At 37.8% G+C, this 26,800-nt stretch overlaps 1 protein-coding gene across 1 annotated transcript; it reads left to right on the forward strand.

Annotated features, from left to right (window-relative positions):
* LOC132792153 (homeobox protein orthopedia) lies at positions 1-26,378 on the forward strand. The gene is given in 9 exon segments (XM_060801402.1): positions 1-751; positions 1,387-1,700; positions 9,104-9,432; positions 10,051-10,206; positions 23,297-23,501; positions 23,636-23,697; positions 23,699-23,762; positions 24,395-24,564; positions 24,624-26,378. Coding segments are annotated over 8 exon segments (1,419 nt in total). The 5' UTR covers positions 1-751; positions 1,387-1,669; the 3' UTR covers positions 25,026-26,378.
* Positions 26,379-26,800: the final 422 nt, after the last annotated feature.

Here is a 26,800-nt window from a genome sequence, read left to right on the forward strand (position 1 = left end):
TTTTTCGCATTTGTCTCAAATGCGAGCGAGTCGTCTGGCAAACGTTACGCGTTCCGTTTCGTTCCGCACACAACCGTTTGTTTGTTTCGGCGAAAAGCCGTCGCCAAATTTTCACAATCATATTCAAATGCAAACCGACATCGAAACCGGAAAGAGTTAACTCTGAGCCAAGTGTTCCCGCAGGCCAAAACTAATTTGACTTATCAAATATTCAAACAAAGTGCAAACAGTGTGAGAGTGTCTGTGGAAAAGAGAGCATAATAACTAAGCATCGATTACAGAAGAAGCAGTAAATCAATTTAATATCAAAACAATAACAACAACAATAACAATAAACCGCAGTCTAGCAAATTGCGGTCCGTCGGACAGTGTCCAGCTGTCAGTTGGTCAAACATTTCATCAATAAACGATACAACTTCCGTAACATTGCGTGCTCACCTTCAACTTCTACGTGAAGGTGTGTGTGTGTGAGTGAGTGTGGGTGTGTGCGAGTGTGTGTGTGTGAGTGTTAATGTGCATGTGCGTGTCTCGTAAGCGCCAAGAGAAAACTTTTCAACTTCCGGCCAAGTGACTTCGATTTAATTTCTTTGGCTTTTTTATGGTCAAGGCATTTAATTAATTTTACTATGGCAATTTGAGTTTGTCCTGCGTCCAGCGTCTGCATTGAACTCTGACCCAAGCGGTTAAGTTTTGCCTACAAGACACACACAACAAGCGGAAGGGGTTAGCTTCAGACATCAGGGGTCGAAAGGTGAGTGAGCACAAAAGAAAACCAAACTGGAAATGCGCAATCAAAATCTTAAGGATACAATCAATATACCAGGCACTTCACTTGCGATAATTTTTGAGTGAAATGTTGAGTTAATAAAGCAACAAAAAACAAACGAGACTTCTTAGTGTTTAGAAAATATTTCTTACACAATTCAAATTAGTTATAAAATATATTTTTTTATGTATTGAATATAGTTTTCATATTAATTTCTAAATTAATTTTTTTTATATACTTAGCATATTTTCTATATTGCATAATTCTTAGCAATAAATATATATTTTTTTTTCAAATAAGTTATAAAATTCTTCTTTATATCTCATTAAAATTTTAATTTATCATATTTTTTTTTTTTAATAAAAGTAACCTCTTTTGATATTCATTTTAAATAGAATTCCTAACACATTTTCTATAAGATTATTTAAGAAATAAATATAAAATGCTTCGACAATGTGAAGTGTGTTTTTCTTATGTACATTGTTTCACATACTAAAAGTAAAAGTCAAAATCATTTGTTTATATTTACCATTTTTAATTATTACCGATTCACTAATAACTGAATAAATAGCAATCCTTGCTTAATGTTATATCTGATTCAATCTTATTTCTATTTGCAGACCCCCGCTTTTGGAAGGAATTAAGCGAAAAAAACAATATTGAAATGTAATTTGCAGTTTGCATTGCGCTAGATTTAACATACTGTGATAGACGAGTATACGAGCAGATTCATTGTGGATGCTGCCTAAATGAAATAATAAATATATATGACATACACAAGGAATTCAATTAAATTGAATTCGAATTAAGATTACGGATTACAAACAGCAGAATTTTCGGCTAACGACAGATTAAAAAGGCGACAAACTGTCGACGTTATCGATACGCAACTTCTCGGCAAGCATGCTGAACAATCTTGGGGCCAATGTGCTGGGTAAGTAGCAGTAAAAACGGTGGAGAAGGGGAAGGGGGAGTGGGAGGGACAAGCGTATAATATTGTAATTAAGATCGTCGAGTGAATTGCGCTAATATATAATAATATGTGCATTAATCTCAGCTGTCCAGCTGGGCCATAATTAAACTAATTTCTTGAGCATACCTCAGCTGTAGAAATATGTAGAGAGAGGGGAGGAGGGGGAGCTACTTCCGACTTATTGGATATACAGACCATCGATGCCCGATGCTAAATGGCCTATAATTGAGGCGTCTAAACAGCTAGCGCCGCTGTCGCGTGCATTTAGCAATAATTAAGTTGTATTTAACTAGCTCGACTCGCATTTTTGTTGTGGGTGCGAACTGTGTGTGTTGTGTAGGGCCTCAGTCTATACTCGCTCCCATCAGTATATGCACAGTGGCGTGGGTGTGAGTGTGAGTGTGTGTGTGTGTGTGTTAATTGCCATAATTGCTCTTTTAAATATGCCGCACTGAAATTGTAAATTACATTTGTACATTTCACATAATTATCAGTTTATAAATATGCACCACTTTACGATAATAATAACTCATAAATGCGAATACGTTTTTTCTACCACATTGTTGATCATTTTTCAAGCACTTTCAATTTTGGCAATCAACGCATAAGCAGTTGCAGTTGCCTGCCACCTTCATTGCAACTCTGTGTTGCAACAACAGTTTTACACTCGAATGAAATATGGCCCGCGAGCTTTTATTGAATATGTATTTCGCTGGCATTCAGCTCGATCAATTTTACACCCACACTTTACTCGTAATTAATTACTTTTATTAATTTATTGCCATTTTTCATGCACTTGCTGTGCCCGGCATACGCTGCGTATGCGCTATGCAAACAGTTGCAACTGCGTTGAATGTCTCAGTTACGATTTTATTATATTTAATTTCCTCTTTTGTTTTTGGCCCGTTCAAAACTATAAATTTCAATCAGTTGGCGAACGCGTCGAAAAATCCTTTTCTGCTGTAGCAACCAAGGCAAATCCTGGCTGCTAATAAATTTCATAAACCCTTCGCTCCCCTCTATTTTTGTGTCGTGGAATAACAAACACAAAATGCTAGGCCAAGCAACAGACGGCATTTGCATATTACGTATGCGCAGCGTAGGCCAAACACACAGCATGGACTGTGGCGCCCAATTAAACGCCATTTGCATGCAAAAGAAATGCGAAATACGAAGTGAAAGAGGAGTGTAGGGAGAGAAGGGAATGAGACTGTCTCTAATTCGCATTCATTTTACGGAAAACTTAAATCGTTTGACTTAATTTCGACTGGCAAATTGTAGACGCGACGCGTCTCGGGCATTTTTTCGTGGATGCCTGGATTAATTAAATTAATTTCATGATTGCATTTGTAATTTGACTGGCAAACAGTCAGCTCCCAAACACACTGTGCGCATTGGCATTTTTGCGGTCCGCTGCGCTAGTGAAATATGTGCTCCGCTTTTGGGCCAACATTTGCATCGAAATGTTTTGCGGTTGCTGCGAATGCTGCAACTGTTGCTGCGGTTGCATGGACCTCGTCTCTCCTCCCCCTCCTCCCCCTTCCCTTGGCAGCCCACAGAGAGCTGCCGCCTAACCGCACAATTTCCAAATTTCAATAATTATATACAGTGCATGCAACTGACGCGTCTAGGCTGCAGTTGCAGTTGCATTTCCACAGTTGTTGCTGCTGCTGATGCTGCTGCATTCACTAGTCCGTCCCGCATGTGTTGCCATATATTTTGTGGCAGATATTTGCATTTAGTGCGTTGCAATGCGCGATGCAGTGCCAGCTTCTCTCGCTCGGCAGCCACCAACCAAACTGATTTGCGCAAATTGTGCAAATTGCTTGCGCGATAAATTCATGTTTGCCAATTTTAATTAATTAATCGCTTTGTGCGGTTTTCATGCAACGTCCGAGGCGAAGCCTCCACGTGAAGCCAAAATGGCTGCCCGCTTGGTCAGCACACACATACACATACATACATGCCTCACACACAAACACACACACACACACAGAATGAGTGAGAGATATACATCAGCTTTGGGTGCCGCCATGTTTTATTGTAACTGCAAATCGTTGCGAGCATTACACAACATTCAACTAATGTCACAACGACGCCATTTCAAATTAGTTTCTCGCTCCGATGATTGATTTCATATTTCAATTAAAGAACATTACAAAAATCAGATAAATTACCGAATGAAATTAGGTTGGTAAATGTGTAGAGAAAAGAACAAAATTCTATTCTAGAAATGCATAATCATCATAATCAACCTAATTTGTAACTCGGTGGAAAATTGATAATAATGTGGGTAACAACTGTCATACTAATTTAATTTTGTTGCACGAAGTTCGATCGACCAGGCATATAAAAATAAAACTCTACAAACATTACTTGGTTTTTAAAAACTTGCACAAAACAAGATCCATTTCTAAAAACTTGAGTTCAGTCACAGAATTATTGGCTTAGTCTGAAGATCTGTATTTTAAATATAGCTAACTAATCCTGGCGATCTTTTAGGCCCCCTTTAGTTAATTGATTGTAAATTTTATTAGAGCATGGGAAGTAATAAGAAGAGAATAGAAGAATTAATAAACTATAATAATAATAAAACAAATTAATTAAAGAGAGTATAATGTGACATTTTCTACAAAAGATCTGTTTCATTTGACAATAGTGCGCCTATTCAAATGTCCTAAAAATAAATAAATTACGACTGTTTAGGCAACTTTAAAATGTTTACTTTCTATATACATTTATTATTCTAAAAATATAATTGCTTGGAGTTTGATTAACCTTAAATTAATAAACGGTTATTCTTGCTTTTTTAATAGTCAAGTGTTCAAAATAAATATAATTTTGTAGCTTCTTCGCTTTGACTTTATACTTGTTCCTACTTCTGCTTTGATTTGCTTCTCTATGTATACATATATTATAGTTATTACAATATGAGGGAACGATTGGACCAACATCAAAACCATTAATCAAGTGTTTTCGATAAATACAATCTGTTTGAGGTTTGCTTCACTTGAGGTGTTTTCCTAGGCTTCTACTTTTATACCATACTTATACACATTAAACGAAAATGAGTTATTTAAAATGCATAAGGATTTCACTCATTCAGAAAAGTTCCTCATCTAATCATTAAAAATATTCCCATCAGCAGAACATAATGCTGTAAAATTATGTAAACCAACAACTGCTGTCTTTTGTTAGCTACTTGAGATATTTGTGCTGCAAGTGTTTGCAGCTCACACAGATTTACTGTTGGAAATCGGTTGCTGTGGCTGAAGTTGCAGTTGCAATTGCAGCATATTGAGTTGGCTTTGCTTTTCGTATTTATGTGCCACAACTGTAAAATCAAAGCTGGAGCTGAAGCCTGAGCCTAATGCCAGAGTTGAAGCTGAAGCAGCCATCGAGTGCGATTTCGAGAAGTGGCGCTATTTGGCAAGAGAGTAAGACAACTCTCAGACAGATGCTCGTAGCAACAACTGAAATGCTAAAAGTCGCACTTCTTCTTGGCTTAGAGCTGTATGTTTCACCTAAGCGGATCACTGAAGCGTTTTGTCGAGCTGCTGCAGATGAGCGAAGAGTACGAGTAACTCGCACCTAACACCGCGCCTTAAATTTACTAATCACGACCAAAGCGAAGTAGCTGAAGATCCGCCTAAGACGAGAGCTGAAGCTGATGGGCTGATGACTCCATGATGTTGTGTTGGCCCTGTTACAGTTGCAGACCAGTTGAGAAGTTGAACAGTTGTGCGATAACTGTAAATTTTAAATAGTCAACAAGTTGACGACGGAAGCAGCTTCAGCTTCAGCTTCAGATTTCAGCTTTCAAGATGCTGTTTGCTGTCGTTTAGTTTAGTTTTGGTTTTAAATGTTTGACAAATGTCAATGTTGCAACGGGGAAAGGGAGGAAAAGCTGTGCCTATCTCTCTCTCTCTCTCTCCTTCTCTCGCTTTGTGTGTGTCATGTAAGCGCTGTCAGGCGCGTCAAAATCGCTAATGAACAGTAGCCGCGCTCGGTGTATGTGTAAAAATTAGCACTTTGCTGGCGAGCGCTTTAAAAGCGACTGCAACAACACAAGTACAAGCAGCAGCAACAACAACAAATAACAGCAACATGAGCAACAGTTGAACTGGAATAAGGGAATGTCGCCGTCTATCAACAACAAGTGCTTACAAAACAGTCCATTCAACTGAAAGATACTCTGTAAAGCACGCTGAGATACAACGCTATCAATTCCAATACAAAATCATCCATCAGTCAATATAAAAGAATTATGGATTTAAGGCGATAATGTTGAGAGCTTGACACCACTATAAACTGTTTACTGACTAATTCCGAATTTGTATCATCATATAAAGAAAAAGATACATTTTAATGCCAAAGCTTCCAAATATTAAATTCATTATGTTTTAGGCGCTAAACTGACAGCTTTAAATGCTCATTTTTCTTAGCAAGTACACAGAGAGAAAAAAATTTTAAATTGAAAATCCTGATTTAAGAACTTTTCGATATTATCTTGAAAACAGAATTTTAGGTAAAAAAGAGGTTAAATAAGATTTCTAAGTTAAATTTGAATCACATTTCTTGATTTTTTGACTTTTTTTCTGTGTACAACGTAAGCAGCCACTTTTTTATTTTATGTTGTAGTTATTTCATTTATGAGTTTTATGAGCTGACTTCCAATTCCCATTTCACAATACACAGTTCCAGTTTCGAGGCCTGGCACCTGTTGCTGCATCACACAGTCTGCGCTTCAGCTTTGGCTCTGAAGTTGCCGAAATTTTAACAAGTCCATTTGAGAACAATAAAAATCATTGATGCTCTGCTCTCACTCTCTATGTCGCTGCCTTTGTCTTTCTCTCTCTCTCTCTCGCTGTCTCTGTTTGTGTTGCACATCAAAGTCGGCTAGCTAAATTGAAAGGCTGAGTTTGAGTTGAGTTTTTCTGCAATTTGTATTTTTTGTTTCGCTTTCAACGGAAATTGCACACTTGCCTTACGCCCACACCTTCACTCTTAGGCGGGCCTGAGAAGTGCGCATAATTAAATGAAAATAATGACAACATCAGCTCAGATTTAGCTTCGGTTACAGCCTCAGTTTTTTTTCGTTTTTTTTTTCCATTTTTTTGGTCAAGAGTCGAGCCCAGAAAGGTTCGAGAGTTCGCATCAACTGGCGATGAGTAAATGTTTGACTTGTAGACAGAGTTGAAAATATCAGAAAAGAGTTGAACACTGTAGTAGTAGTCTCTTTGTTGTTGTTGTTGTTGTTGTTGTCTCTCACATCTCTCACAGGCAGCGCCTCGCACATACATGTTAAAAATTCCAGACATGCGTTGGAAGTCTCGATGAGGTCTCCGACTCACTGACTGAAGCGCGATCCCAGCGACTTTGACTCGACTAGACGAGACTCGACTTGCCTTCATCCACCCCACTGGACGTACATATATCTATTTGTATTTGACTATGATTTGTTGTTGTTATGTATGTCGAACTTCTTCGTGTTGTTCGCGTTGTTGTTGTAATTGCAGGCCGAAAAAAAAACAACACAACAACAAACACGTTACGTAGTCAGGTGAGCTAAAGGTAAAAATGAAGTGAAATGAAATGAAAAAGGGGGTTACGCTCAGAGTTAACATTTGTATCTATATCTATACAGGTAACTATGTATCTCTATCTGTATCTGTATCTGTGAGTATCGCACCTCAGTTGAGATGCTGCTGCTTCTGCCTCGGCCTCTGCCGCGTCGCTGCTTTTGCCTCTGTTTTTGGCATCTTTTTTTTTCTTTTTTGAATGACAGCTTGTTGAAAATTTCAATTTATCCGATCGCCGCAGTTCGGTTTGAGCAATTCACGACGTCGAAACTTGACGCGGACATCGCGCGACGGTGACGGCGACGGCGACGGCAAAACGGAGAACAGGATTCATTATTCGTGTTTGATTCGTTCAATCGCATCTTCTAACAACTTTTTTGCATCATTCAATTCCAATTCGATCAATAAATATTTACAAATTGCGACGGCATTTTGTGTGTGGTGTGTGTGTGTGAGTGTCCCTTGTGTGTGCTGCTATTTAATTTACACAAACAATTAATTAAACCTACAACAACAATTTATAAAATTTCTATGCTGTGGGCTGTGCCTGTAAATTACATTTAATTCGAAACATTCTTCGGCTTTTTTTTCGTTGCTATCTCTGCAAATAATTATGCGTCTGTTAATTGTCACAGAAATTTACTCGACTTTTGACTACATTCATTTACAACAAATTTACTTCAATGGTTAACACTATTAACAAAAACAATTCGTAGCTTAAAGTCAGCTTGTGCATTTCAACAAAGCTTCTTAAATAATATTTGTGACATATTTGAGTTTTAGTTAGTGAATTATTAATACATTTTTATTGCCAATTAATGTGTATTGAGCAATGTAAGCGAATTAAATGAGAGAACTATATTTGAAAATTACTCAATATTTAGATAAGCATTTATCAGCTTATTATATATAAGTATTAATCAGACCAATTACTCTGCTGTAAATTATTAATGAAAATACACCGGAAAATAGAACTCATTCGTTAAACGTAAATTCAACGTAGCCTAAGAGATTAATATTAAGAAATAATTTAATAGAAAAAAAGGACTTAATCTATAAATTAAATTTATTTATTAAACGAAGAGTTTTTATCAATTATCTTATAGACATTTAAAAGCAAATCCTAGCTCAACTAATTTCTTAATCTCTTTTTTGTAATTTAAACATTGAAGTGTAAGCAAATTCAATGTCACTTCGGAGAAAAATATTTAAAAATTATTTTACATTTAGAAAAACATTTGTTAGTTTAATAGTGAATTAAATATTAATCAAATGAGCTTCTTAATCATTCGCTTCTCTTAATTGTTGATTATTCAACAAACTACATATTCACTTATCTCCATTAATTTATTAAATGAACTGTGGGTATCTCATATACAATATAGATCATAATCTTGGCTTAACTAATTTCTAAATCTCTTTTTCTTAAGCTTAGAGATTAATATTCAAGGTTTGAAAGGCTTATAATAGTCGATTACAATTTTTTTGGTCTTAATTGTGAATAAATGAAATGAATTAAGTTCAAATTGAGAGATAAATATAACAAAATGATTTTTTTATTGAACAGAACTGCTCAAACTGGCTTTTCAGTCTTTGGCTGCGTTAGACGGTTGATTAATCATCAACTAAACACCTTAAATATCATATTAACGATGAATTTTAATAGGATTTAATATAAGATAAGATAGGTTGCATACAAGAGCAATAATCAACATATTTTTACACAACAATTATATTTTTCCTTTTTTTCTCTCCTCTCTCGGTCTCTCATTATTCTCTTAGGCCCCAAGGATTGTGATCTACCGAAGGCGGCAATCACAGCACTGCACGCGGGCGTCAACAGCTTTAGCCAATTGCCCGTCGGCCCGAGCATCGCGGACCTTGGGGGCGGTGGTGCCGGACCTGGTGGACCTGGCGGTGGTGCCAGCGTGGGTGGAGTGGCTCGACTGCATGTTAGCGGGGGATTGTGCGACAATAGCAATGTGCTAAACGGTGCCAGCAATCATAGCAATAACAACAACAACAACAACAATCACAGCAATAGCAACAGCAGCGGCAACAACAACAGCGGAGGCAACAGCGGCGGCAGCAACATGCAGCAACAGGATCAGGTGAGCAGAGACATCTCTCTGGCCAGAGATACTTAGCAGCAAGTAAAAGCTGAACTTTTAATAATCCATGTTCTTTTCGATGTTTTTTTTCCTCAAACTCAAAAAAAATCTCAAAACTCTGCTATGCATTCAAATACCAAAAAAAAACCAAAAAACCAATTCGAAACAAAAATTACAAAAAATATATACAATGAAAACGCAAAAAAAACGAAATCCAAAATCGAAATCAAAAATCTATTGTGAATGTGTAAATTGTGTGTGTTGAATTGTGTATAAATAATATTATGTGCAATGAATAAAAAAAAGTAAGTGTGATTTTATTTCCATATTTCCATATTTTATGTAAAAACAACAAAACAAAATAGATAAACCAAATCAAAATAGTAGCAAAACGAAACCAAATCCCTTTTAGTTGATTTTAGTTTGATTGTAGATTAGTTATCGTTATTGTTATCGTTATCGTTATGGCTATCGTAACTGTTATCGTAATTGTTGTTGCTCTACTAATTGTAATTCATGCTCTTGTTGTTATTGTTGTTGTTCCTCTCTATCACATGCATTGAGATTCCTCTCACTCATGCCATCCCTCTCTCTCCACTCTGCTTCGCTCTCTTGCAGCACCTGGACAAAAACAAGCAGAAACGTCATCGCACTCGCTTCACGCCGGCGCAGCTCAATGAGTTGGAGCGTTGCTTCTCCAAGACTCACTATCCGGACATCTTTATGCGCGAGGAGATTGCCATGCGCATCGGCCTCACCGAGTCTCGTGTCCAGGTGAGTCATTCTACAACTACTTCTCTTCTCCTTGCCATCTTGCCACATGCATGGCTTAACTTTGCTTTGCGGCTTTGTTGCGGTCGCGGTGCATCGCTGATTAGCATTTGAGCCACAGCGAGCAACTGCAGTTGGCCCAATAAACTGTTGACAGTTGGCAAACTGTCATTCGGCTTGACACTTTGTCGTTTAGTTCAACATGACATTTCACGTGTGTTGCACTAACCGCAGCGATGTTAGTTACAACAGACCAACAGCCAAAATGCCAAATGTTGCAACATTCTCTTGTCGAATGCAACTTCACATTTCTGGCATTTATTTCAAACAAGTTTAGAGAATAAACTTATTAATTAGGAAAAAGAATTAGAAACTTATTGTATTTTGAAAAAATGTCGCATACAAATATTTGAAAAACTTGAATAAATGCATCGAATTTCATTCAAAGATTTTTTGACTAACATTTCATACCATCTCAAATATATGTAATCAGAAAATTTATCTTCAATGAATGATTCATAAATAATAACAATTATTATTGAAATATTTGCATATTTCAAGAGCAGTGTTTAAAGATTTTTTTCAATGAAAATCGTTAAATATCTCCAAAATATATATTTGTATTAGCTAATTCAAAGATCTCTTTCCCTAAACTTCTCTCATTGTTTACGCATCGATATAGTTTTGTATTTGATTTGTAATTGGCTCAATTAACAAACAATTAGCAAGTAAATATTATAAACAATACTTCAAATGAATTCAAACACTCATTTTAATTGACAATTGACAATTGAAATTAAGGCAAGTTCAGACAACATTTAATTTTTGACCACAGACATGAAAATTTTCTTTTTGCACTTGTATAAAAAGAATTTCGTTTAAGTTTTCTGACATTATTTCAATACTATTTCGCTTAATTTTCAAACTCACACTGAAGATTTTTGTTTAGTTTTTTAATAGTTATTTAAAACTGTGGCTAAACTCTCATTTAAATGTTACATTTTTCAGTTAATACTTCAGTCTCATTATTTATATTGAATATTTAGTTGTTTTTCTCTACAATGAATATTTAGTTATTTTTCATTTTGTATGAAATTTTTGGTCTAGCAACTATAGACTTTTCAATACAGTGAACATTCCGTATTTTTTATTTAGTTATAACCCATTTTTTTTTGGAAATTTTCAATTTTGGCAAGGCTGTATGATTTATTTGAAAAATTATGCAACTTAGTTTAATTCCTCAGATGTGTTTCAATATATTCGTATTTAAAAAATCATTTAATTTAGTTTGACTCGACAGTTTCAACATTTCATGTACTTCCCAATACTTTATTTCCATAAATGGGAATGAACGCATATTCAGCTTTATTTTGGGAATTTTGTGACTTTGGTTGTTGTTTTGGGGTATTTTCAATTTTTGAAAAACTTTATGGCTGGAAATGGCTTTAACTCACAATTTGAGCACTTTACGAGCGCATGGTCGCGCCTCGAGGCGCACAACGCCATTTAAGCGCCCAAAATTATACTTTATTAAAGCACATAAAGTCACATTTAGACGCGTCGCAGTCGTCTCCCTCTTGCTCCTGTTGCTGCTCCTGCTCATGCTCGCTTTGTCGGGGACTTATGACTGCCGCAGCCAGTGCAAAAAGTTTGCCACATACACACGCACACAGACAAACACACTCACACAAACACATATGAGCGCATCTACAGTGAGAGTGAGCATTATCCTTTTGCGGCTGGCGCAGCTCCCTTTGGCTCTGTTGATGCTGCTTCTACTGCTGCTGCTGCCTCTTGCCATTATCCTGCTGGCTTGCTGACTGCCTTGCCTTGCCTTGCCTTGGCTGGCGATGCCTGTGGCATGCTGTTCGTCCTTTTGCATGCGGGCGGGTTTTGTTTATGCGACAATCGAATTTACTGCTTCATTAAATTTGTGTTTAAGCTTCCGCTTCCTGCAGTGCCACATCAACTTGGCCTTCCCTCTCTCCCTTCTCTCTGCTCACTTCTCTTCCTTGTGTGTGTGGCGTGAAACTATGCAATGCGAGAATTGTTTTGCGGTTTCAATGAATGCCGAAAGTTGGTCCCAGCATTTGGCATTTGGCGTCTTATTGGCCAATTCAATGGGTTCACTTTTGCAGCAAGCGAAACTTGCCTCCGCAGCTAAACAATTATTTGTCCCCACTCCGCAGCAGGATAGAAAGAGAGCTGCGAAAAAAGTGCTGCCTACTTTCAGGCGCTGTCCTAACGGATGTGCTACTTTGATAAATTGTTTTAATAATTGCGTATCAGTGTCTGGCTGTTAATGTATCCTGCTCATCCGGCTGTCGGCGAGTCAACGCGTTGATGCCTGCTGCCTGATTCCTGCCCCCACGCAGGGGACGCAGCAGTCAGCAGAGGTCCGAAGGGTAGGCAGGATAATGCGTGAGGCTTGGTTTTTTGGTTAGAATTACCCTCTGTTCGGGCTGCTCTTGCTGCTGCTATTAACACGCTATAATGTTTGATTTTTCGTTGTCGTCGGGTTTTTGTGGCTTATGGAATGTCAGCCCTTTGGATTAGCAAGGACTTATTGTTGTTGTTGCTGTTGCTGTTGCTGTTAATAAAATTAGCATATAAATTAAGTTTGCATGCTGTTTTAGAGCCCACACTTTCGCTCGCATTCGTTTTGCAACTGACATACATATTTTGCTACATATATGTTTATGTATTTTATATATGCAATTTCCAACTTTAAATGCCAACACATCTCTTTCGCTCTCTGAGCACACACACACGTCTGGCCCTAAATCAATCTACAAGGATTTGCAGCTAATGACGGCATAAAGACAGCACCCATAAATGCCCCCCCCAAAAAAAAAGAAGAAACGTTGGCGCATTAACACGAAAATCAAGTCGAAACTCTCACTCACATATGCTCACAAAAAAAGTGAGTGTGCGAGGGTGTAAGTGTGTGTCTGCATATGTTATGATGCTCACGTACAACTACGTGGCATGCGGCCATTGAGAAAATAGAGGCATGTTTATGAGTCCTGGGATATGAGACAGGTTATGGCGTGCGTTTAGCCAATGCTTAGGCTCAAGGCTGTTTAATTATGCAACAATCAAAAGCTACAGCAACAATAATGCAAAAATAATTTAATAAAGTTACAGATAACCGAGTAAGCGTAGAGTAGAGTAAAAGTTTAAGAAGAGCATTAACAAATCTAATCGCATTGCCAAAGCCAACACAATAAGTCGCTAGAGGGGAAGGCGAGGTCAACTGCCAGCGGGCGGTGCAATTGTTAATTTGTATTTGCCACCGCCAGCACAGCGAGAAATTGACAATTTGCGTGGGGGCATTAAAAGGTAAAGCGCCTTAGCACCACCCATGGATCCGGCAATATGCTTGCCACACTTGCCACTCGCAGTCTGTGCTGTGCTGCATTTGGCAATTGCCACAAAATGGGGGGCGAGGGAAACAAAGCTCTAAATTGACTTATCATGATTGTGAACATTGTGAGCGTTGTCAAAGCATTGTCATGGCTTTCAGTTCTCTGCTTGGGTATGTTTTGCATTTATTGGTTTGTTTATTAAATTGTTGCAATGCGGCAAGCGACGAGTCGACGGTCAGCACGTGCCACAGACACTGCCATACTTACAACTAAATGAATTTCTCACATGATTAATTTGCCAGGCAACCACGGGGTAGCAACTGCAAAAGTGGGAAGCTGCAAGAGGGTTGGGGTAAGGGGTTCTGCTTAGACAAAGGTAAACCAAGCGAGCGAGTAATCAAGTGAGTTTACTGAAGCTACAAATAGTTAGCATTATTAAAACCATAATTATTTTTCAAGCGAAATATGTAGCAGGTGAATTTCTCAGAATGATATAGTTGAGGTTGAAAAATAGTTTATACTTCAATACTTTATGAAGACTAAATGAACCAAACAAAAATCTGTTTAAATTTGACTCTTAATCACTTTATTTAGCTTTCTTATACACGCTAACCAGATGGTAGAAGGGTTTTAGTTGGAGAAGTTAAGTTAAGTTGGTTAATTTGACAGACAATCTTGTATATTTAGTACTCTAGGGTATATCTTAAATACTACTATAGCAATATACCAAATATTGGTTTTGCTTTATTATTGTAGGGTAATATTAATTTGGTATATTTTAAGAATAATACCGCACTGTTTTGCTAACTTTTTTATTTGTTTTTTTTCCTTTGTTATTCTATATAAATTCGTTTATCCATTTCTTAACTTATTTTATATAAATTGTAAATATTTCCATAGATAATCTATTCAATTATTGGCCTTAAATGTTTATAGTCGGTTGATAGTTAAATCCTTTATGAATAACAATTGAATTATTATTTGATTGCTTTCTAATCTTTCTGTAATTTATATTTATATAATTTCTGTGATACATATTTCTATATGTATTCCGGGCTATTTATGAATACATTTATGAGTGTACATTCGTTTAAATACTTTATGTATAATAAAGAAAATTATTATTTGATTTAATTTGTCTTTTAGTCATAAATTTAATTTCTTAATTTTCTTATTCTGGCTTATTTAAGGCTTATTTAAACCTGATCATGTATATGAAGAAATCACTATTTGATTTAATCTGTCTCATACACACCATGTTTTTCTTTGGTTAATTAATTTTTATATAAGCTATTTGTGGCTTCAAATATTTACATTTCACCTGATGCCTGCTCTTAAACATTTACGTCAAATGCAAAGTTTATATACGAGATGTTTATAGGAATTTTGAATCATCAAAAAATTAACATTTTCAATAAACATTTCAAGCGGATATGTAGCTGCAGCTTATTCATTTCAATTCTGAAATAAGTTCAACTTACGCACGAGTTATTCAAGTTGAACTCAGATTAGTCACGAATTGACAGTTGAATCATTGTAGAGACAATTAAATGTTCCTTAAATGTTAAGGCACTCAAATATTAAATACTATATAAAATTTCTGCAATTGAACATTATCTCTCTCCAAGTGTCACGTTTATCGATTGGTCAAGAGAAGAAGAGCTCCACAAATAGAGTCGAGTTCGAATGGGGACTCAGTGATAAATTATGGCCTCGACTTCAGACGCAACTAATTTATTTGCTGAGCCGCCAGCTAATGCCAGCTCTAATAATAGCCCACTGGGCGCCACGATTGATGGCTGAGGTGCGATGAGAAGACGAGGGGCAGCTGAAGGATTTATGGGGCAAGCAGAAATACGAGTAGTAGTTGAGTTGTGCATGCATTTTTTAGCAGACAAATAAAAATGCCAAGCAAAAATGCTGCTGAGAAGAGATAGAGATGATAAAATGAGGGGCAAAAATTTGAAGCAACTCTCAGGTGTAGCTGTTTCTAGTCCGCGTTTGATAACCATGGCATCGCATTTTAATTAAAGTTTAATTGAAATACCAAAACGAAAATATGCAACAACACAACGGGAAAATGGGAAAGTCGAGAGAAACAGAGGCAGAGAGAGAAAGAGACAGAGAACTGTAGAAGGAGCTCAACGAAAAATTCGATGCGCGTAGCTTAAATTAGTTGCTCGCTTTTTTTGCAAAGCTGCAAAACTTTAAGGATTCCTGTTAAAGTTGGAACAGAGAGTGAGAGAGAACATATTGCAAGAGAGGGACAGAGAGTCAGATACAGAGACTGCGACAGTCTGTTTGTGGACGGGGGAGACATAAAGAGGGCATAAAGAAAATCTGGCACGCATCCCGTTTATGGCATATGAAGCAATTTCAAAAGCAATTCCGTTGATACTTTTCATTGAAATGTTTGTGTGAAAATGGCGTGCCAAAGTGTCCACCGTCTGGCTCTGCATGTTGCAACAGTATTGGTGTGTGTGTGTGTGTTGGCCATTTGGGATAAGCTGCAAAACGATTCTGGCAGTGGCTATTGATAAATGAAAAAAGGTTCGACAAAAGCGTTTTGTGTTCTTCTCTTTTCTTTTGCCTCTGCATTTTTTTCTACTCTTTTGATGGCAAACAAAAAAGGAAAACAAATAGCAAATGTTGGTTGGGAAAACGCGAGCTTTGCGCATGCTCCAGCAACGTGCACCAAATATTTTCGGGGGTTGCATTGCGTGTGGCAAGCATCCCCCACACTCCTCGACACACACACACACACTCCAAACTCCATTTATGCTGCACTTTAGCTTGCCTCGATGCGATACAAAACTTCGCAGCTTGCATTCCCACACACACACATTTACAGTGGGCACTAAAAGTAATGCCAGTCAACGACCGATGCGTCAACTAATTCATAAATCAGAGCAACTAAGCCTAAGCAGCAGACGTTAGTCGGCTGTCGGCAGTAGTCCGGCAAATGGACCAATAGTTGGGCCAACCCCCCAATGGAGGGCGAGTCGATGCCAAAAGAGACTCATCTCTGAGGGAGTGGGCGTGAGCACGAGTGTGAGTGAGACGGGCATAGTAACAACGGTTGGATTGTGGATGCTGCTTGCTTTGCTGCCTTGTGGGTGGTGGGTGGAAATCGAGGGGAAGACAGAGTGGCGGGGGACAGCTAGATTTGGGTTGGGCTTTCGCTTTGAGAGGGGGTCGCAGCAGCAAGTGTCGCTGGGCGCGCTCGTAAAGCAGGATTTAAAGGATAACATAAAATAAATCGACTCCATTTGTGTTGTGCTCCAACAACAACAACAACTGTCTCCAACTCTGTAAGTGTGTGTGGGTGGGTGGGTGTGAGAAAGTCTCTGGTTGCTTTATGAATTTATACGCAGTTTTTATGTGGCCAAGCGAATGAAAAGATATTGGCCGAAAAACGATTTCCATAAACCACTCAGCTTCTTCTCGCTTTCTCTGTGTCCAATGTTAATAATAAAAAGAGAAGATGCTTAAGTTGAGTTGAGTTCAAGTTGAAGATGTTGATGATGAAACAGAAGAAGCGCTGCAGCACATCAAACAAATACCAGAGAGGTACAATCATAATGCCTCAGAACTCAGTTGACAGTTGCCAATTTCGATTGTTGACTGTGTGTCGACTCTTGGCTGTTGTTTCTGGAGTGGCCTTTTCATTTGGTTGCCAGGCCAGCGAGCGCTTCGCTTCAAAGAAATGCAATAACCTGGCCAATTGATTTTTGATTATGTTGCAACGGTAACAACAACGACAGCAACAACAACAACAACAACAGCCATCATAACCAGCAAAAATTGCCAATAAAAGCAGAGGCAAATATTATGGCAACCGAGAGCCAGAGAGTTGCCTTTGACAGTCCAAATGTTTATTAATAGAAACAGCATTGGAGTGGGAGTGGAGTGGTGAAGAGAGGAGAGGAGAGAGGAGAGAGATGCAGCAAAATGGAAATCGTTCTCGTTTTTCCTGGCTTAATAAATAATATTTGCATTGCAGCTAATCGAATTTTGATTGCAATTTTCAGTCTCTTTGCTGCCGATAGTTGACATCGCATGCTTTCAGCTCTTGCCGACCAAAACTGTGATTGATATTTTTGCAAAATTGGCTTTTTCAAGTGCGCAAAGTGTATTTCAATGTAGCATCAGAGGATATTGCATTGCAGGATATTGCACTTGAGGCTGCTTGCTGTGTGTGTGTGTACGAATGTCATATGCAAATATTTTTGTGGATAATTTCATGATTTGATTTGCAACTTTAGTGCTATGTGGCAAACGCAATAACTAGACGCAATACGACAGCTGTTTATTAGCCATAATGTGCAATTAATGTTGCATAACGATCCGCCAAAATACTGAAAGAGGGGATTTCGACTGGGATTTGCCATATGACAGACGATTATGAATGGCCTGCAATCAGAGTTAGCACTTGCTTCAGTTTCCGTTTCAGTTTCAGTTTCATAATAAAAATGCCGTTGGGTCTTTGACACCAGTTACCAGTTACCAGTTACCAGATAGCAGTTAGCAGGCAGCATCAGAGCAGTTATCCTTGCTTCGCCCTCGCTCGGCAGCAGTCATAAAATCAAAGCAAATCACTTGTTATCCCATTTGGGCTTCATCCCTCCACGTCGTGTTGCATGTCATTTGGCAGCTACTTAATTTCTGACTTCTGCTTTCAGCCTCCCTTCCACCCTTGTCGAAATGTGGGTGCTGTTGCCCTCCCTCAGTTGTTGTTGCTGCTAATATTTGTGGCCTGCCGCAAGAAATTGCTTTTTCATGAACTTGACTCATTTATTATTTGCAACAGTTTCCTCTGCCTTTTTGGTTCTTGTCTCTGTTGTTGTTGTTGTTGTTATACTTCTCACACCTTTTGTTATTGTCTGTCTGCCCATTTTGCTGGTGGTGTCTTTCCTTTATTTTCTCTCCTCTCTTCTGTATGTTTTGTTTTTTTTTGCTTTTGTTGGCTTGGTGTCATTCGCAAGTGAAAATTAAAAGTCCAAACATGAAAATGCTTTTGTTAGCAGCATATGGCTGGAATTTTTGGAAAAACTCGTTTTCCATTACGTTCTGCTCCATTTGCTTTGACCAACACAACAACATTGCATAAGCTGGTGAGAGATATTTTCTGATCAGTGTTAAAGTTGATTTAGCCGTTAAAGTTAAATCTCTCTGAGGTATTTTAATTTTGATTTAGATAAAGTTGAAAATGGAATTTTTATTTAGTTTTATCATCGGAAGAAATCAAGATACACTTTCATATTCATTTATCACATATTTTCAAAACTACAAAAAGTTTAAAGTCGCATTTTTATTTGGTTTTATATAAATATGTGAATATATTCGCATGATTTCAATTAATTATTTTCCCAATATAATTTGCACATAGTAAATGTATTTAAGAGATTAAATAATCGAAATTATTTTGTATCATTCTTTCAACTTTTTAAAGAGTTGATTGCTTTGTTCACTGATAAATTTGTGTGAATTTTTCACTATCAATTATTTATTAGTGGCGAACTTTTTTTAACATTTCTAAAGCAATGAACATTTCTCACTTACAATTGTGTAATATCTAGGAAAACTCTTCAATGTTTTTATGTAGGTGAATAATTATTTAATATTAGTGTCTCAGCCAAATAGTTTATAGTTGGATTTTTAATATTACCCAATGTTAGATGGCTATTGGTTTGCCTTTTTCATTCACGTCGTAGCGTGTGAATAAACCAAATATAGCATTTGCTATATTTAAGTATTATCCGGTATATTTACTTTTACGTGAATACCACTTTCGCAATTTTTTATACCCGCTACCCATAGGGTAGAAGGGTATTATAACTTTGTGCCGGCAGGAAATGTATGTAACAGGTAGAAGGAGGCATCTCCGACCCTATAAAGTATATATATTCTTGATCAGCGTCAACAGCCGAGACGATATAGCCATGTCCGTCTGTCCGTCTGTCCGTCTGTCCGTCTGTGTGTCTGTCCGTCTGTCCGTCTGTCCGTCCGTCCGTATGAAACACTGGATCTCAGAGACTATAAGAGATAGAGCTATAATTTTTTTTCGACAGCATTTGTTATGTTTGCACGCAGATCAAGTTTGTTTCAAATTTTTGCCACGCCCACTTCCGCCCCCGCAAATCAAAAAAATCGAATAACAAGCGTAATTTTAAAGCTAGAGTTACGAATTTTGGTATATACAATAATTACTATAGTAGTTATGATTCCTGAAAAATTTGTTGCGATCAGAAGAAAATTGTGGAAGTTATTAAAGAAATACTTTTGTATGGGCAAAAACGCCTACTTACTATGGGTCTGAGTTGCTTTGGCCGACAATCTGGTACATTGTGCCGTCTATGGTATATTTTGAATGGTGTACTATATCGATATACCAAATATACCATTTGGTATATTTTTAGTATTTTTTTTAGTATTTTCGGTATATTTTGAAAATGATACCGCAATATTTTGCCTTTATTAAAAATGGGTAGCGGGTATCTCACAGTCGAGCACACTCGACTGTAACTTTCTTACTTGTTTTATTGTTGCTTTCTTACTGACGAGTTTTAATACATTGTGCTTTTGAAAAATAAATGCAGATTATAATGGATTTGCTTTAATCATCTATTTAGCAGCAGATTCAAAATATGCTAAAAATCTGCTGATATAAAATTCATACCTGTATTATTTGCCAAGGTTGACTTGAGTTTAAATTTAAAATGATTTATTTATAGCATTCAGCAATCTGATTGCATTGGCTGCTCATCACATTTAGCTGGTTTTATGTCTTGTTTTCGTTTTTTTCCACAATACACAATAAATCAAATTTGGAAAGAGCTTGAACCCTGTTTCACGCCCCTTAGGCAAGCAGCCAAGAGTCAGCAGAATCACAGAGTAACAGAGTCACAGTCTGTGGCGGCAGTCAGCAGCCACTCAAGCGACGAGCTGATAATTTATGCATAAGGGCGCAGCTTAAAAAATTACCGTCAAAACACAATTTAACGCGGCATAAGGAGCAGAACCAAAGCAAAGCACAGAGAGAGGGGAGGCAACAAAAAACATGAGCATACATTTATTGGACTACTGTCTGGCACACAAACACACACCCTCAACATGTATGTGTGTGTGTGCTGGGAGAGGCGCATAAAAAATAAATGTTTTGTTTAACCGACATTTTAACGCCTATTTACGTGCCTCGCACGTCATGCACGTTATGCCAATTTAATGGTCTGCCAGCGCGCCTCCAAGTAGGCAATGACTTTTAGCTTTCACCCAAGAAGAAGAAGAAGAAGCAGGAAGAGCTATATAAATATATAAAAGAGAAAATAGAGAGAACACCGAACACAGAAGGCAAAGCGAAGCTAAAAATATGCGAAAATGCCAAGCAAAATAAAAGAAAAACACAACGATAATTTAATTGCCGTAAACAAAGAGAAAGCGAGACAACAAACGGGAGAGAGTGAGAGAGATAGGGATAGTGAGTGCGAGTCAGACAGTCAGACATTGTCTTAAATTATTAAATTAAAAGTTAATGAATAGAGCGACGCACAAACACGTAAAAAGCATAAACAAGTCAAGGTCGCTCTGCTGTAAACGTTGCTGCCGCTGTCGCAGTCGCAGTTGGCGTCGCAGTCAGCGGCAGCTGGCAACCCTCTCTGCCATCTCCATTTGCCGCTGTCTCTCCCTTGCCACCGAATGTGGCACATTAGCGTCCCTGGTGTAACATTGCGCGCATATTTAGTTAACGCTCGTCGATCCCAGCCTGGACAGCAACTGTCGCTCTTCCTCTCTCTCTCGCTCTGTGTCTGACTGCAACTGCGAGTGTATTTCACTGTGTGTTTGTGTGTGTGTGTGTGGCAGTTGTCTGCCTGCCTTGCTGGACGACATATGACAAATACACTGGGGACCATCATCAGCATTACAAGCAAAGTTACTTTGCAGCACAAAAGTTGCCATTTTTCTTTCGCTTTTTGGCTTCAGTTTCAGTTTGAGCTTTTGGCTGTGTCTCGTTTTTCTTGGCCATTAGTTGGCTGCGGCTTTGGCGGCGTCGCAACTCTCGGTGACAGCTCAAGATTGCCACGGATTCACGCCACGTTTATATATAAATACGCGACACAACAGCACAGCAACAGCAACAGCAACAACAAGAAGAAGGACGTGGCAACGGTTAAGTTGTCAACCCGGCAAAGTTGATGTGGATTCAGTTTAGTGTTTCGCCCGCTTTTGTTATGCACGGCGGAAAAATCGTTTTCATGTCACAAGTCATTCAATTGCTAGCGAACTTCATTTGCCAACTCAGTAGTGCTTTGTCTCTCTTTCCAATACTCTTTTTGCTATTTCTTTCGAGAAAGCATTAAAAACATTTTGCAGCTCAGCTCAACTCCTAGAAGTAGGCAACACTTTTTCTATGAATTGCAAATCGAAAACTATGCGTCTGTATTTGCATGTGTGAGCCTACAAGTGTGTGTGTGTGTTGCTACTGCTTGTAAATGTCAAAACCTCAACATGTCTACACATCGTCGTCGTTGTCCCGCTTGGTTCTTATGCATATGGAAATGCCAATTTCAAACAAAACACATCCGACATGGGCTTGCTGCTCTCTCCATCTTCTTCCCTCTGCCTGCCACCTTCTCGGCTCTTTTGGCCAAGGCACTGGGCTGCCAATATAAGACAAGAGCGTGTGGCTGACCAAGTGGCAGCTGCCCCGGCCAATTTGCTTTTAGCCTTCTCTGCTGCCTCTGCCGAATGCTCTTGTATAGATAAAGAATTTACATATGGAATTTATGCGTGCTTACGTGTGTGTGTGTATGTGTGCGAGTGTTTGTGTGTGTCGAGACATGTTTTGACTGTCACGACGGTAATTGATCTCGATTAAGACCATGTAAGAGAACTCGCTTAACAAGCAGACAACACATGTGCGCACAAATATTGCAGATAGAGCGAGAGAGAGAGAGAGAGACAAGGAGGGAAAGAGCAAGACGAAGCCAATTTGTTCGCGGTCTTAAGGCTTTAACTTGCATCAGCTTTAATTGCCAGCGGAGCAATGACATTCCAGTTGCCGTATTTCGCAGTTAATTGCTGACAAAGTGAAGTTCAATCTCGCTATAAACATAATTATTCGGAGCTACTTAAGAAATGCTAAAAGTTATAAGAGGGAACATTAAATAAATATAAAAAATGCGCACTTGAAAATCACAATTAAATGAGAACCAAATATTATATTTTCACATACTCATTTTACAAAGTTAATCTCATTTTTATTGGCAGCTGAATAACATATATTCTTGACTTGTAATAAGATTTTAGTCTTATAAAAGAATTAACGACGATAGTAAATTAGTTGAAACTCAAAATCCAGAAAAGAAAAGCTTAGTGGAATTCAATTTTAATGTTAAAGTTAAGTAAAGTTAGGAACATGTTCTCTGCAAAAAATGAAATGAAAGTAACATTTATTGAATAATGCCAGTTAGTCAATATCGTCCTTCACCATATTTACAAAATAACACAAGATAATTTGTAATAAAGCCAAAGGAATATACATATATACAATTTGAAAATTAATAATAAAACAAAACAAAACCAATAAAAATGTAGTTTTCAATATATGTTTAATATGTGTAAGTTTAGACTAACGTATGTAATGAAATTTGAATAAGACTTAATATAAAATTAAGCTGTCAACCAATAAATATTGATTTTAATGAATTGTGTTGCTTTATTTGCAGGTTTGGTTCCAGAACCGTCGTGCCAAGTGGAAGAAGCGCAAGAAGACCACAAATGTGTTCCGCACACCTGGCGCTCTGTTGCCCTCACATGGCCTGCCGCCGTTTGGGGCAAACATCACGAACATTGCCATGGGCGATGGACTCTGCGGCACGGGCATGTTTGGCGGGGATCGCTGGAGCGTGGGCGTCAATCCGATGACAGCAGGTGAGTGCGAGAAGACCGAAGAATCACATTGAACTGAAAAACTAACAGAGTATTTATCTATCTATCTGTGACTTTGTATCTATTGCTACTAATTGCTGCATTCGCTGACGACTGACGAACGAAAAAAAAAAAAGGCTTTGGCCAGCTAAATCAATCGTCACCGCTTTCGTCCTCGCTGAATAGCGGCCTCAATTCGGGGCATTAACATGGGCTCCGCCCTCGGGGCTGGCAGCTATCAGCATTACGGCCTCAATGCTTTGGGTAGGTGTTGCGTCAGGCTTTCTTATCATCAGACCCCCCAGTGTGACCCCTTCATCAACCCTTTCCCACACCAGCAAATGAGATCACATGCTTCGAAAACTTTCCATTTGTTGATACAAAAAAAAAAGATGCGTTGACAATTTTTTGTTTTTGTATATTATTTATTTTGTGTGTCTTTCTCGATACAATCCAGTTCTTTTGACAATTGCCCAAACACGACGCGAGTCGACAACGTTTTCATTTCTGTGAACTCATAACACTTTTTTTTTGCTTTTTTTAAGATTTTGGTTCAGTAGCCAGAAGATAAATAAATAAATAAATGTAGAAAGATTTATAGCGTTTTTGGCTTCGGCTGCGTGTTTGCTCCTTCAATTAACAGACATTCGTTTAATTTTAATTTTCAGGAATACCCAGAGGTATTCATCGACGACGCCATCGACGTCGTTTTATTTGATTTCGTATAGTTGTGCTAATTGACATTTTGGAGACAGGTTTTTGATTTTTGTATTTTCAAAGTTATCATTGTTACAGTTTCAGTTTGACTTGAAGTTAAAGTTTTGTATTTTTTTGTTTGATTTCACTGTGCGAAGTGCGAGACTTTAATGTGTATTGTATGTATGTATGTGTTGCAGGCGACTCGATGATGTATCAGCACAGTGTCGGCGGGGGGGTGAGCTGCGGACCGGGCGGCTCCCCGAGCGCCACCACACCGCCCAACATGAACAGTTGCTCCTCGGTGACGCCACCGCCACTCTCCGCACAGCCAAATGCCACACAGAACGAGCTCAATGGCGAGCCCATGGTAAGTTGTTTAACTAGCCGAGACACAAACGCAAACTAAAGTTAACATTGTGTTAACAGCCACTTCACCAACAACAGCAGCAGGCTCATCAACCGCAGCAGCAGCAGCAATCTCACCAGCAGCAGCAACAGCAGCAGCAAGTATCTCACCAACAGCAACAGCAGCAGCAACAGTCAGCAACACCAACACAACAGCAGCAGCAGCAGCAACAGCAACAACAGCAGCAACAGCAACAGCAGCAACATCAACAGCAACAACAGGACAGCGGCAATTTGCTGCCGCATTGCCATCAGGCCATGCAGTCGCCAGATGGCGCCACCGATGAGGATGTTTGGCGAGGACACAGCATTGCAGCGCTGCGGCGGCGAGCTTCGGAACTAAATGCGACTGCGATTCCATCGTATTTACACCACGCTGCCGCCGCACACAACAACTACGAGCACCACAATTCGGTCTACTGAAATTTGTTGAAAAGCTTTGAAAGCTTTTCGGATTACGGTTTTTCCAATTGCGGCACTCACGAGTTTTAAGAAGCCAGCCAGCGTACAGTTTGAGAGTCAACCCCCGGCCAGCAAGTTTAGGGTTAGGTTTAAGGATTAAGATTAAACCAAAAGTTATGTTTAAACGAATTGTACAATTTTGATGATGAGTTGACTCGTGTTATTTTTTTCTTTATTTGTTCTTATTTTGGAAAAAAAATTGTCCAATTGTCCATGCAGCGAACGCAACGGCGCAGATTTTGAACTTAAAAGACTATAATGAATGTAAACCATGTATACGAGATGAGAACTTGAAAAGCAACTCAATTCAATGAGCTATTTAGTAGAAGATGAAGAAGAAAAAGCTGACGTAGTAGATGAAGAACTAACTCCATATACAAACCCTATATGTGTACGACTATTGAAAATATTAAATATATTAGCTTAAGCTTAAAAGGAAACGGAACGGAAACAAAAGAAAAAACCAATATGAAAACTTGCTTAAAATATGCAATTTATTTAGAATTAACACTGAAAATAATATATTATTATTAATAATATCACATAGCAACATAACTGTATACGAATTGTAAAAGATTTTTAGGCAAAACAAAAAAGTCTAACAAAAATTGTATAAAATGAGAAATGAAAAAGAAATCTAGACATTTGTCTGGGATGTCACAATAATTTTGCAAAAGTTTTCGCATGCTTCGACTTGACTTTAAGAGCATTATAATAATATTAAATACTATATATATGAATATATATGCCTATACATATATAGGTTATATAGCAAGTACATTTTAAGCATTTGTAGTTGTATTACTTAAGTGTTGTTGTTTTTGTGTATAGCTCATTATTGTTTAGTTCTTTTGCTATACTTACACACACAGATACATCAATTGTTTCACTGCAATAAACAAAGAAAAAACAAATAACTATGCAATATAGAAAAACAAAGAAAAGCCCAATTAGAAAAAGCCACAGAATGAGATGAACAGATGTCAATGCAACGCATAATTGATTAATTCAATAATTAATTAGATGGTGTCAAACGAATGGTTTAATTTTAATAAACATACATACTAAAGATACATAACTAAATGGAATACTTGTAATAGACTTTCTTCTAATGTTTAAGCCTACATTTAAACAAAACCCAATGCAAATGCTAAAAACAAAAATCACAAAAAAAACACAAAACCAGAAAAGTGTAATACTAAATTAATATGTATGTAATTATGTATGCGTATTATTAATTAGTAAACTAAATTAAATATGAATTGAACGTGATTTAAATAACAGATAAATGACAAAAATACGAAAAATAAAACTGATTTCAGTGTAAAAACGGGTTTTGCATTATATCTAATTTGAAGTGGTATATCCTGTAAATTTTGAGGATAGAGAGCTGCTAGTTATAGCTGGATATTTGGAGATTATATTAGATTCAGTAATATTCAGATTCTAAGCTCTAATTTTTAGTTAGCTTCATCTTTTAGATACTTCTCAGTTATATCTCAATATTGTCAGCATGTAAAATACAAAATAACATATCTTAAAGATGGAATTTGGATATAAGAAAGTTTAGTATTATTTTTACAAACTAAAATGAACTTTCTTTTTAGATATTTTCCAGTCGAGTACTTTATTCTATTGCCCACCTAATTATTATTAACTATTGCGCTGCAATTGCATTTAATGCCGAGTCAATTAACTAAATCAGCTCACAGGATAACAGGGTGCAAAAGTCAGGG

This window comes from Drosophila nasuta, chromosome 3 (assembly GCF_023558535.2).
Source record: "Drosophila nasuta strain 15112-1781.00 chromosome 3, ASM2355853v1, whole genome shotgun sequence".
NCBI classification, from domain to species: Eukaryota; Metazoa; Arthropoda; class Insecta; order Diptera; family Drosophilidae; genus Drosophila; species Drosophila nasuta.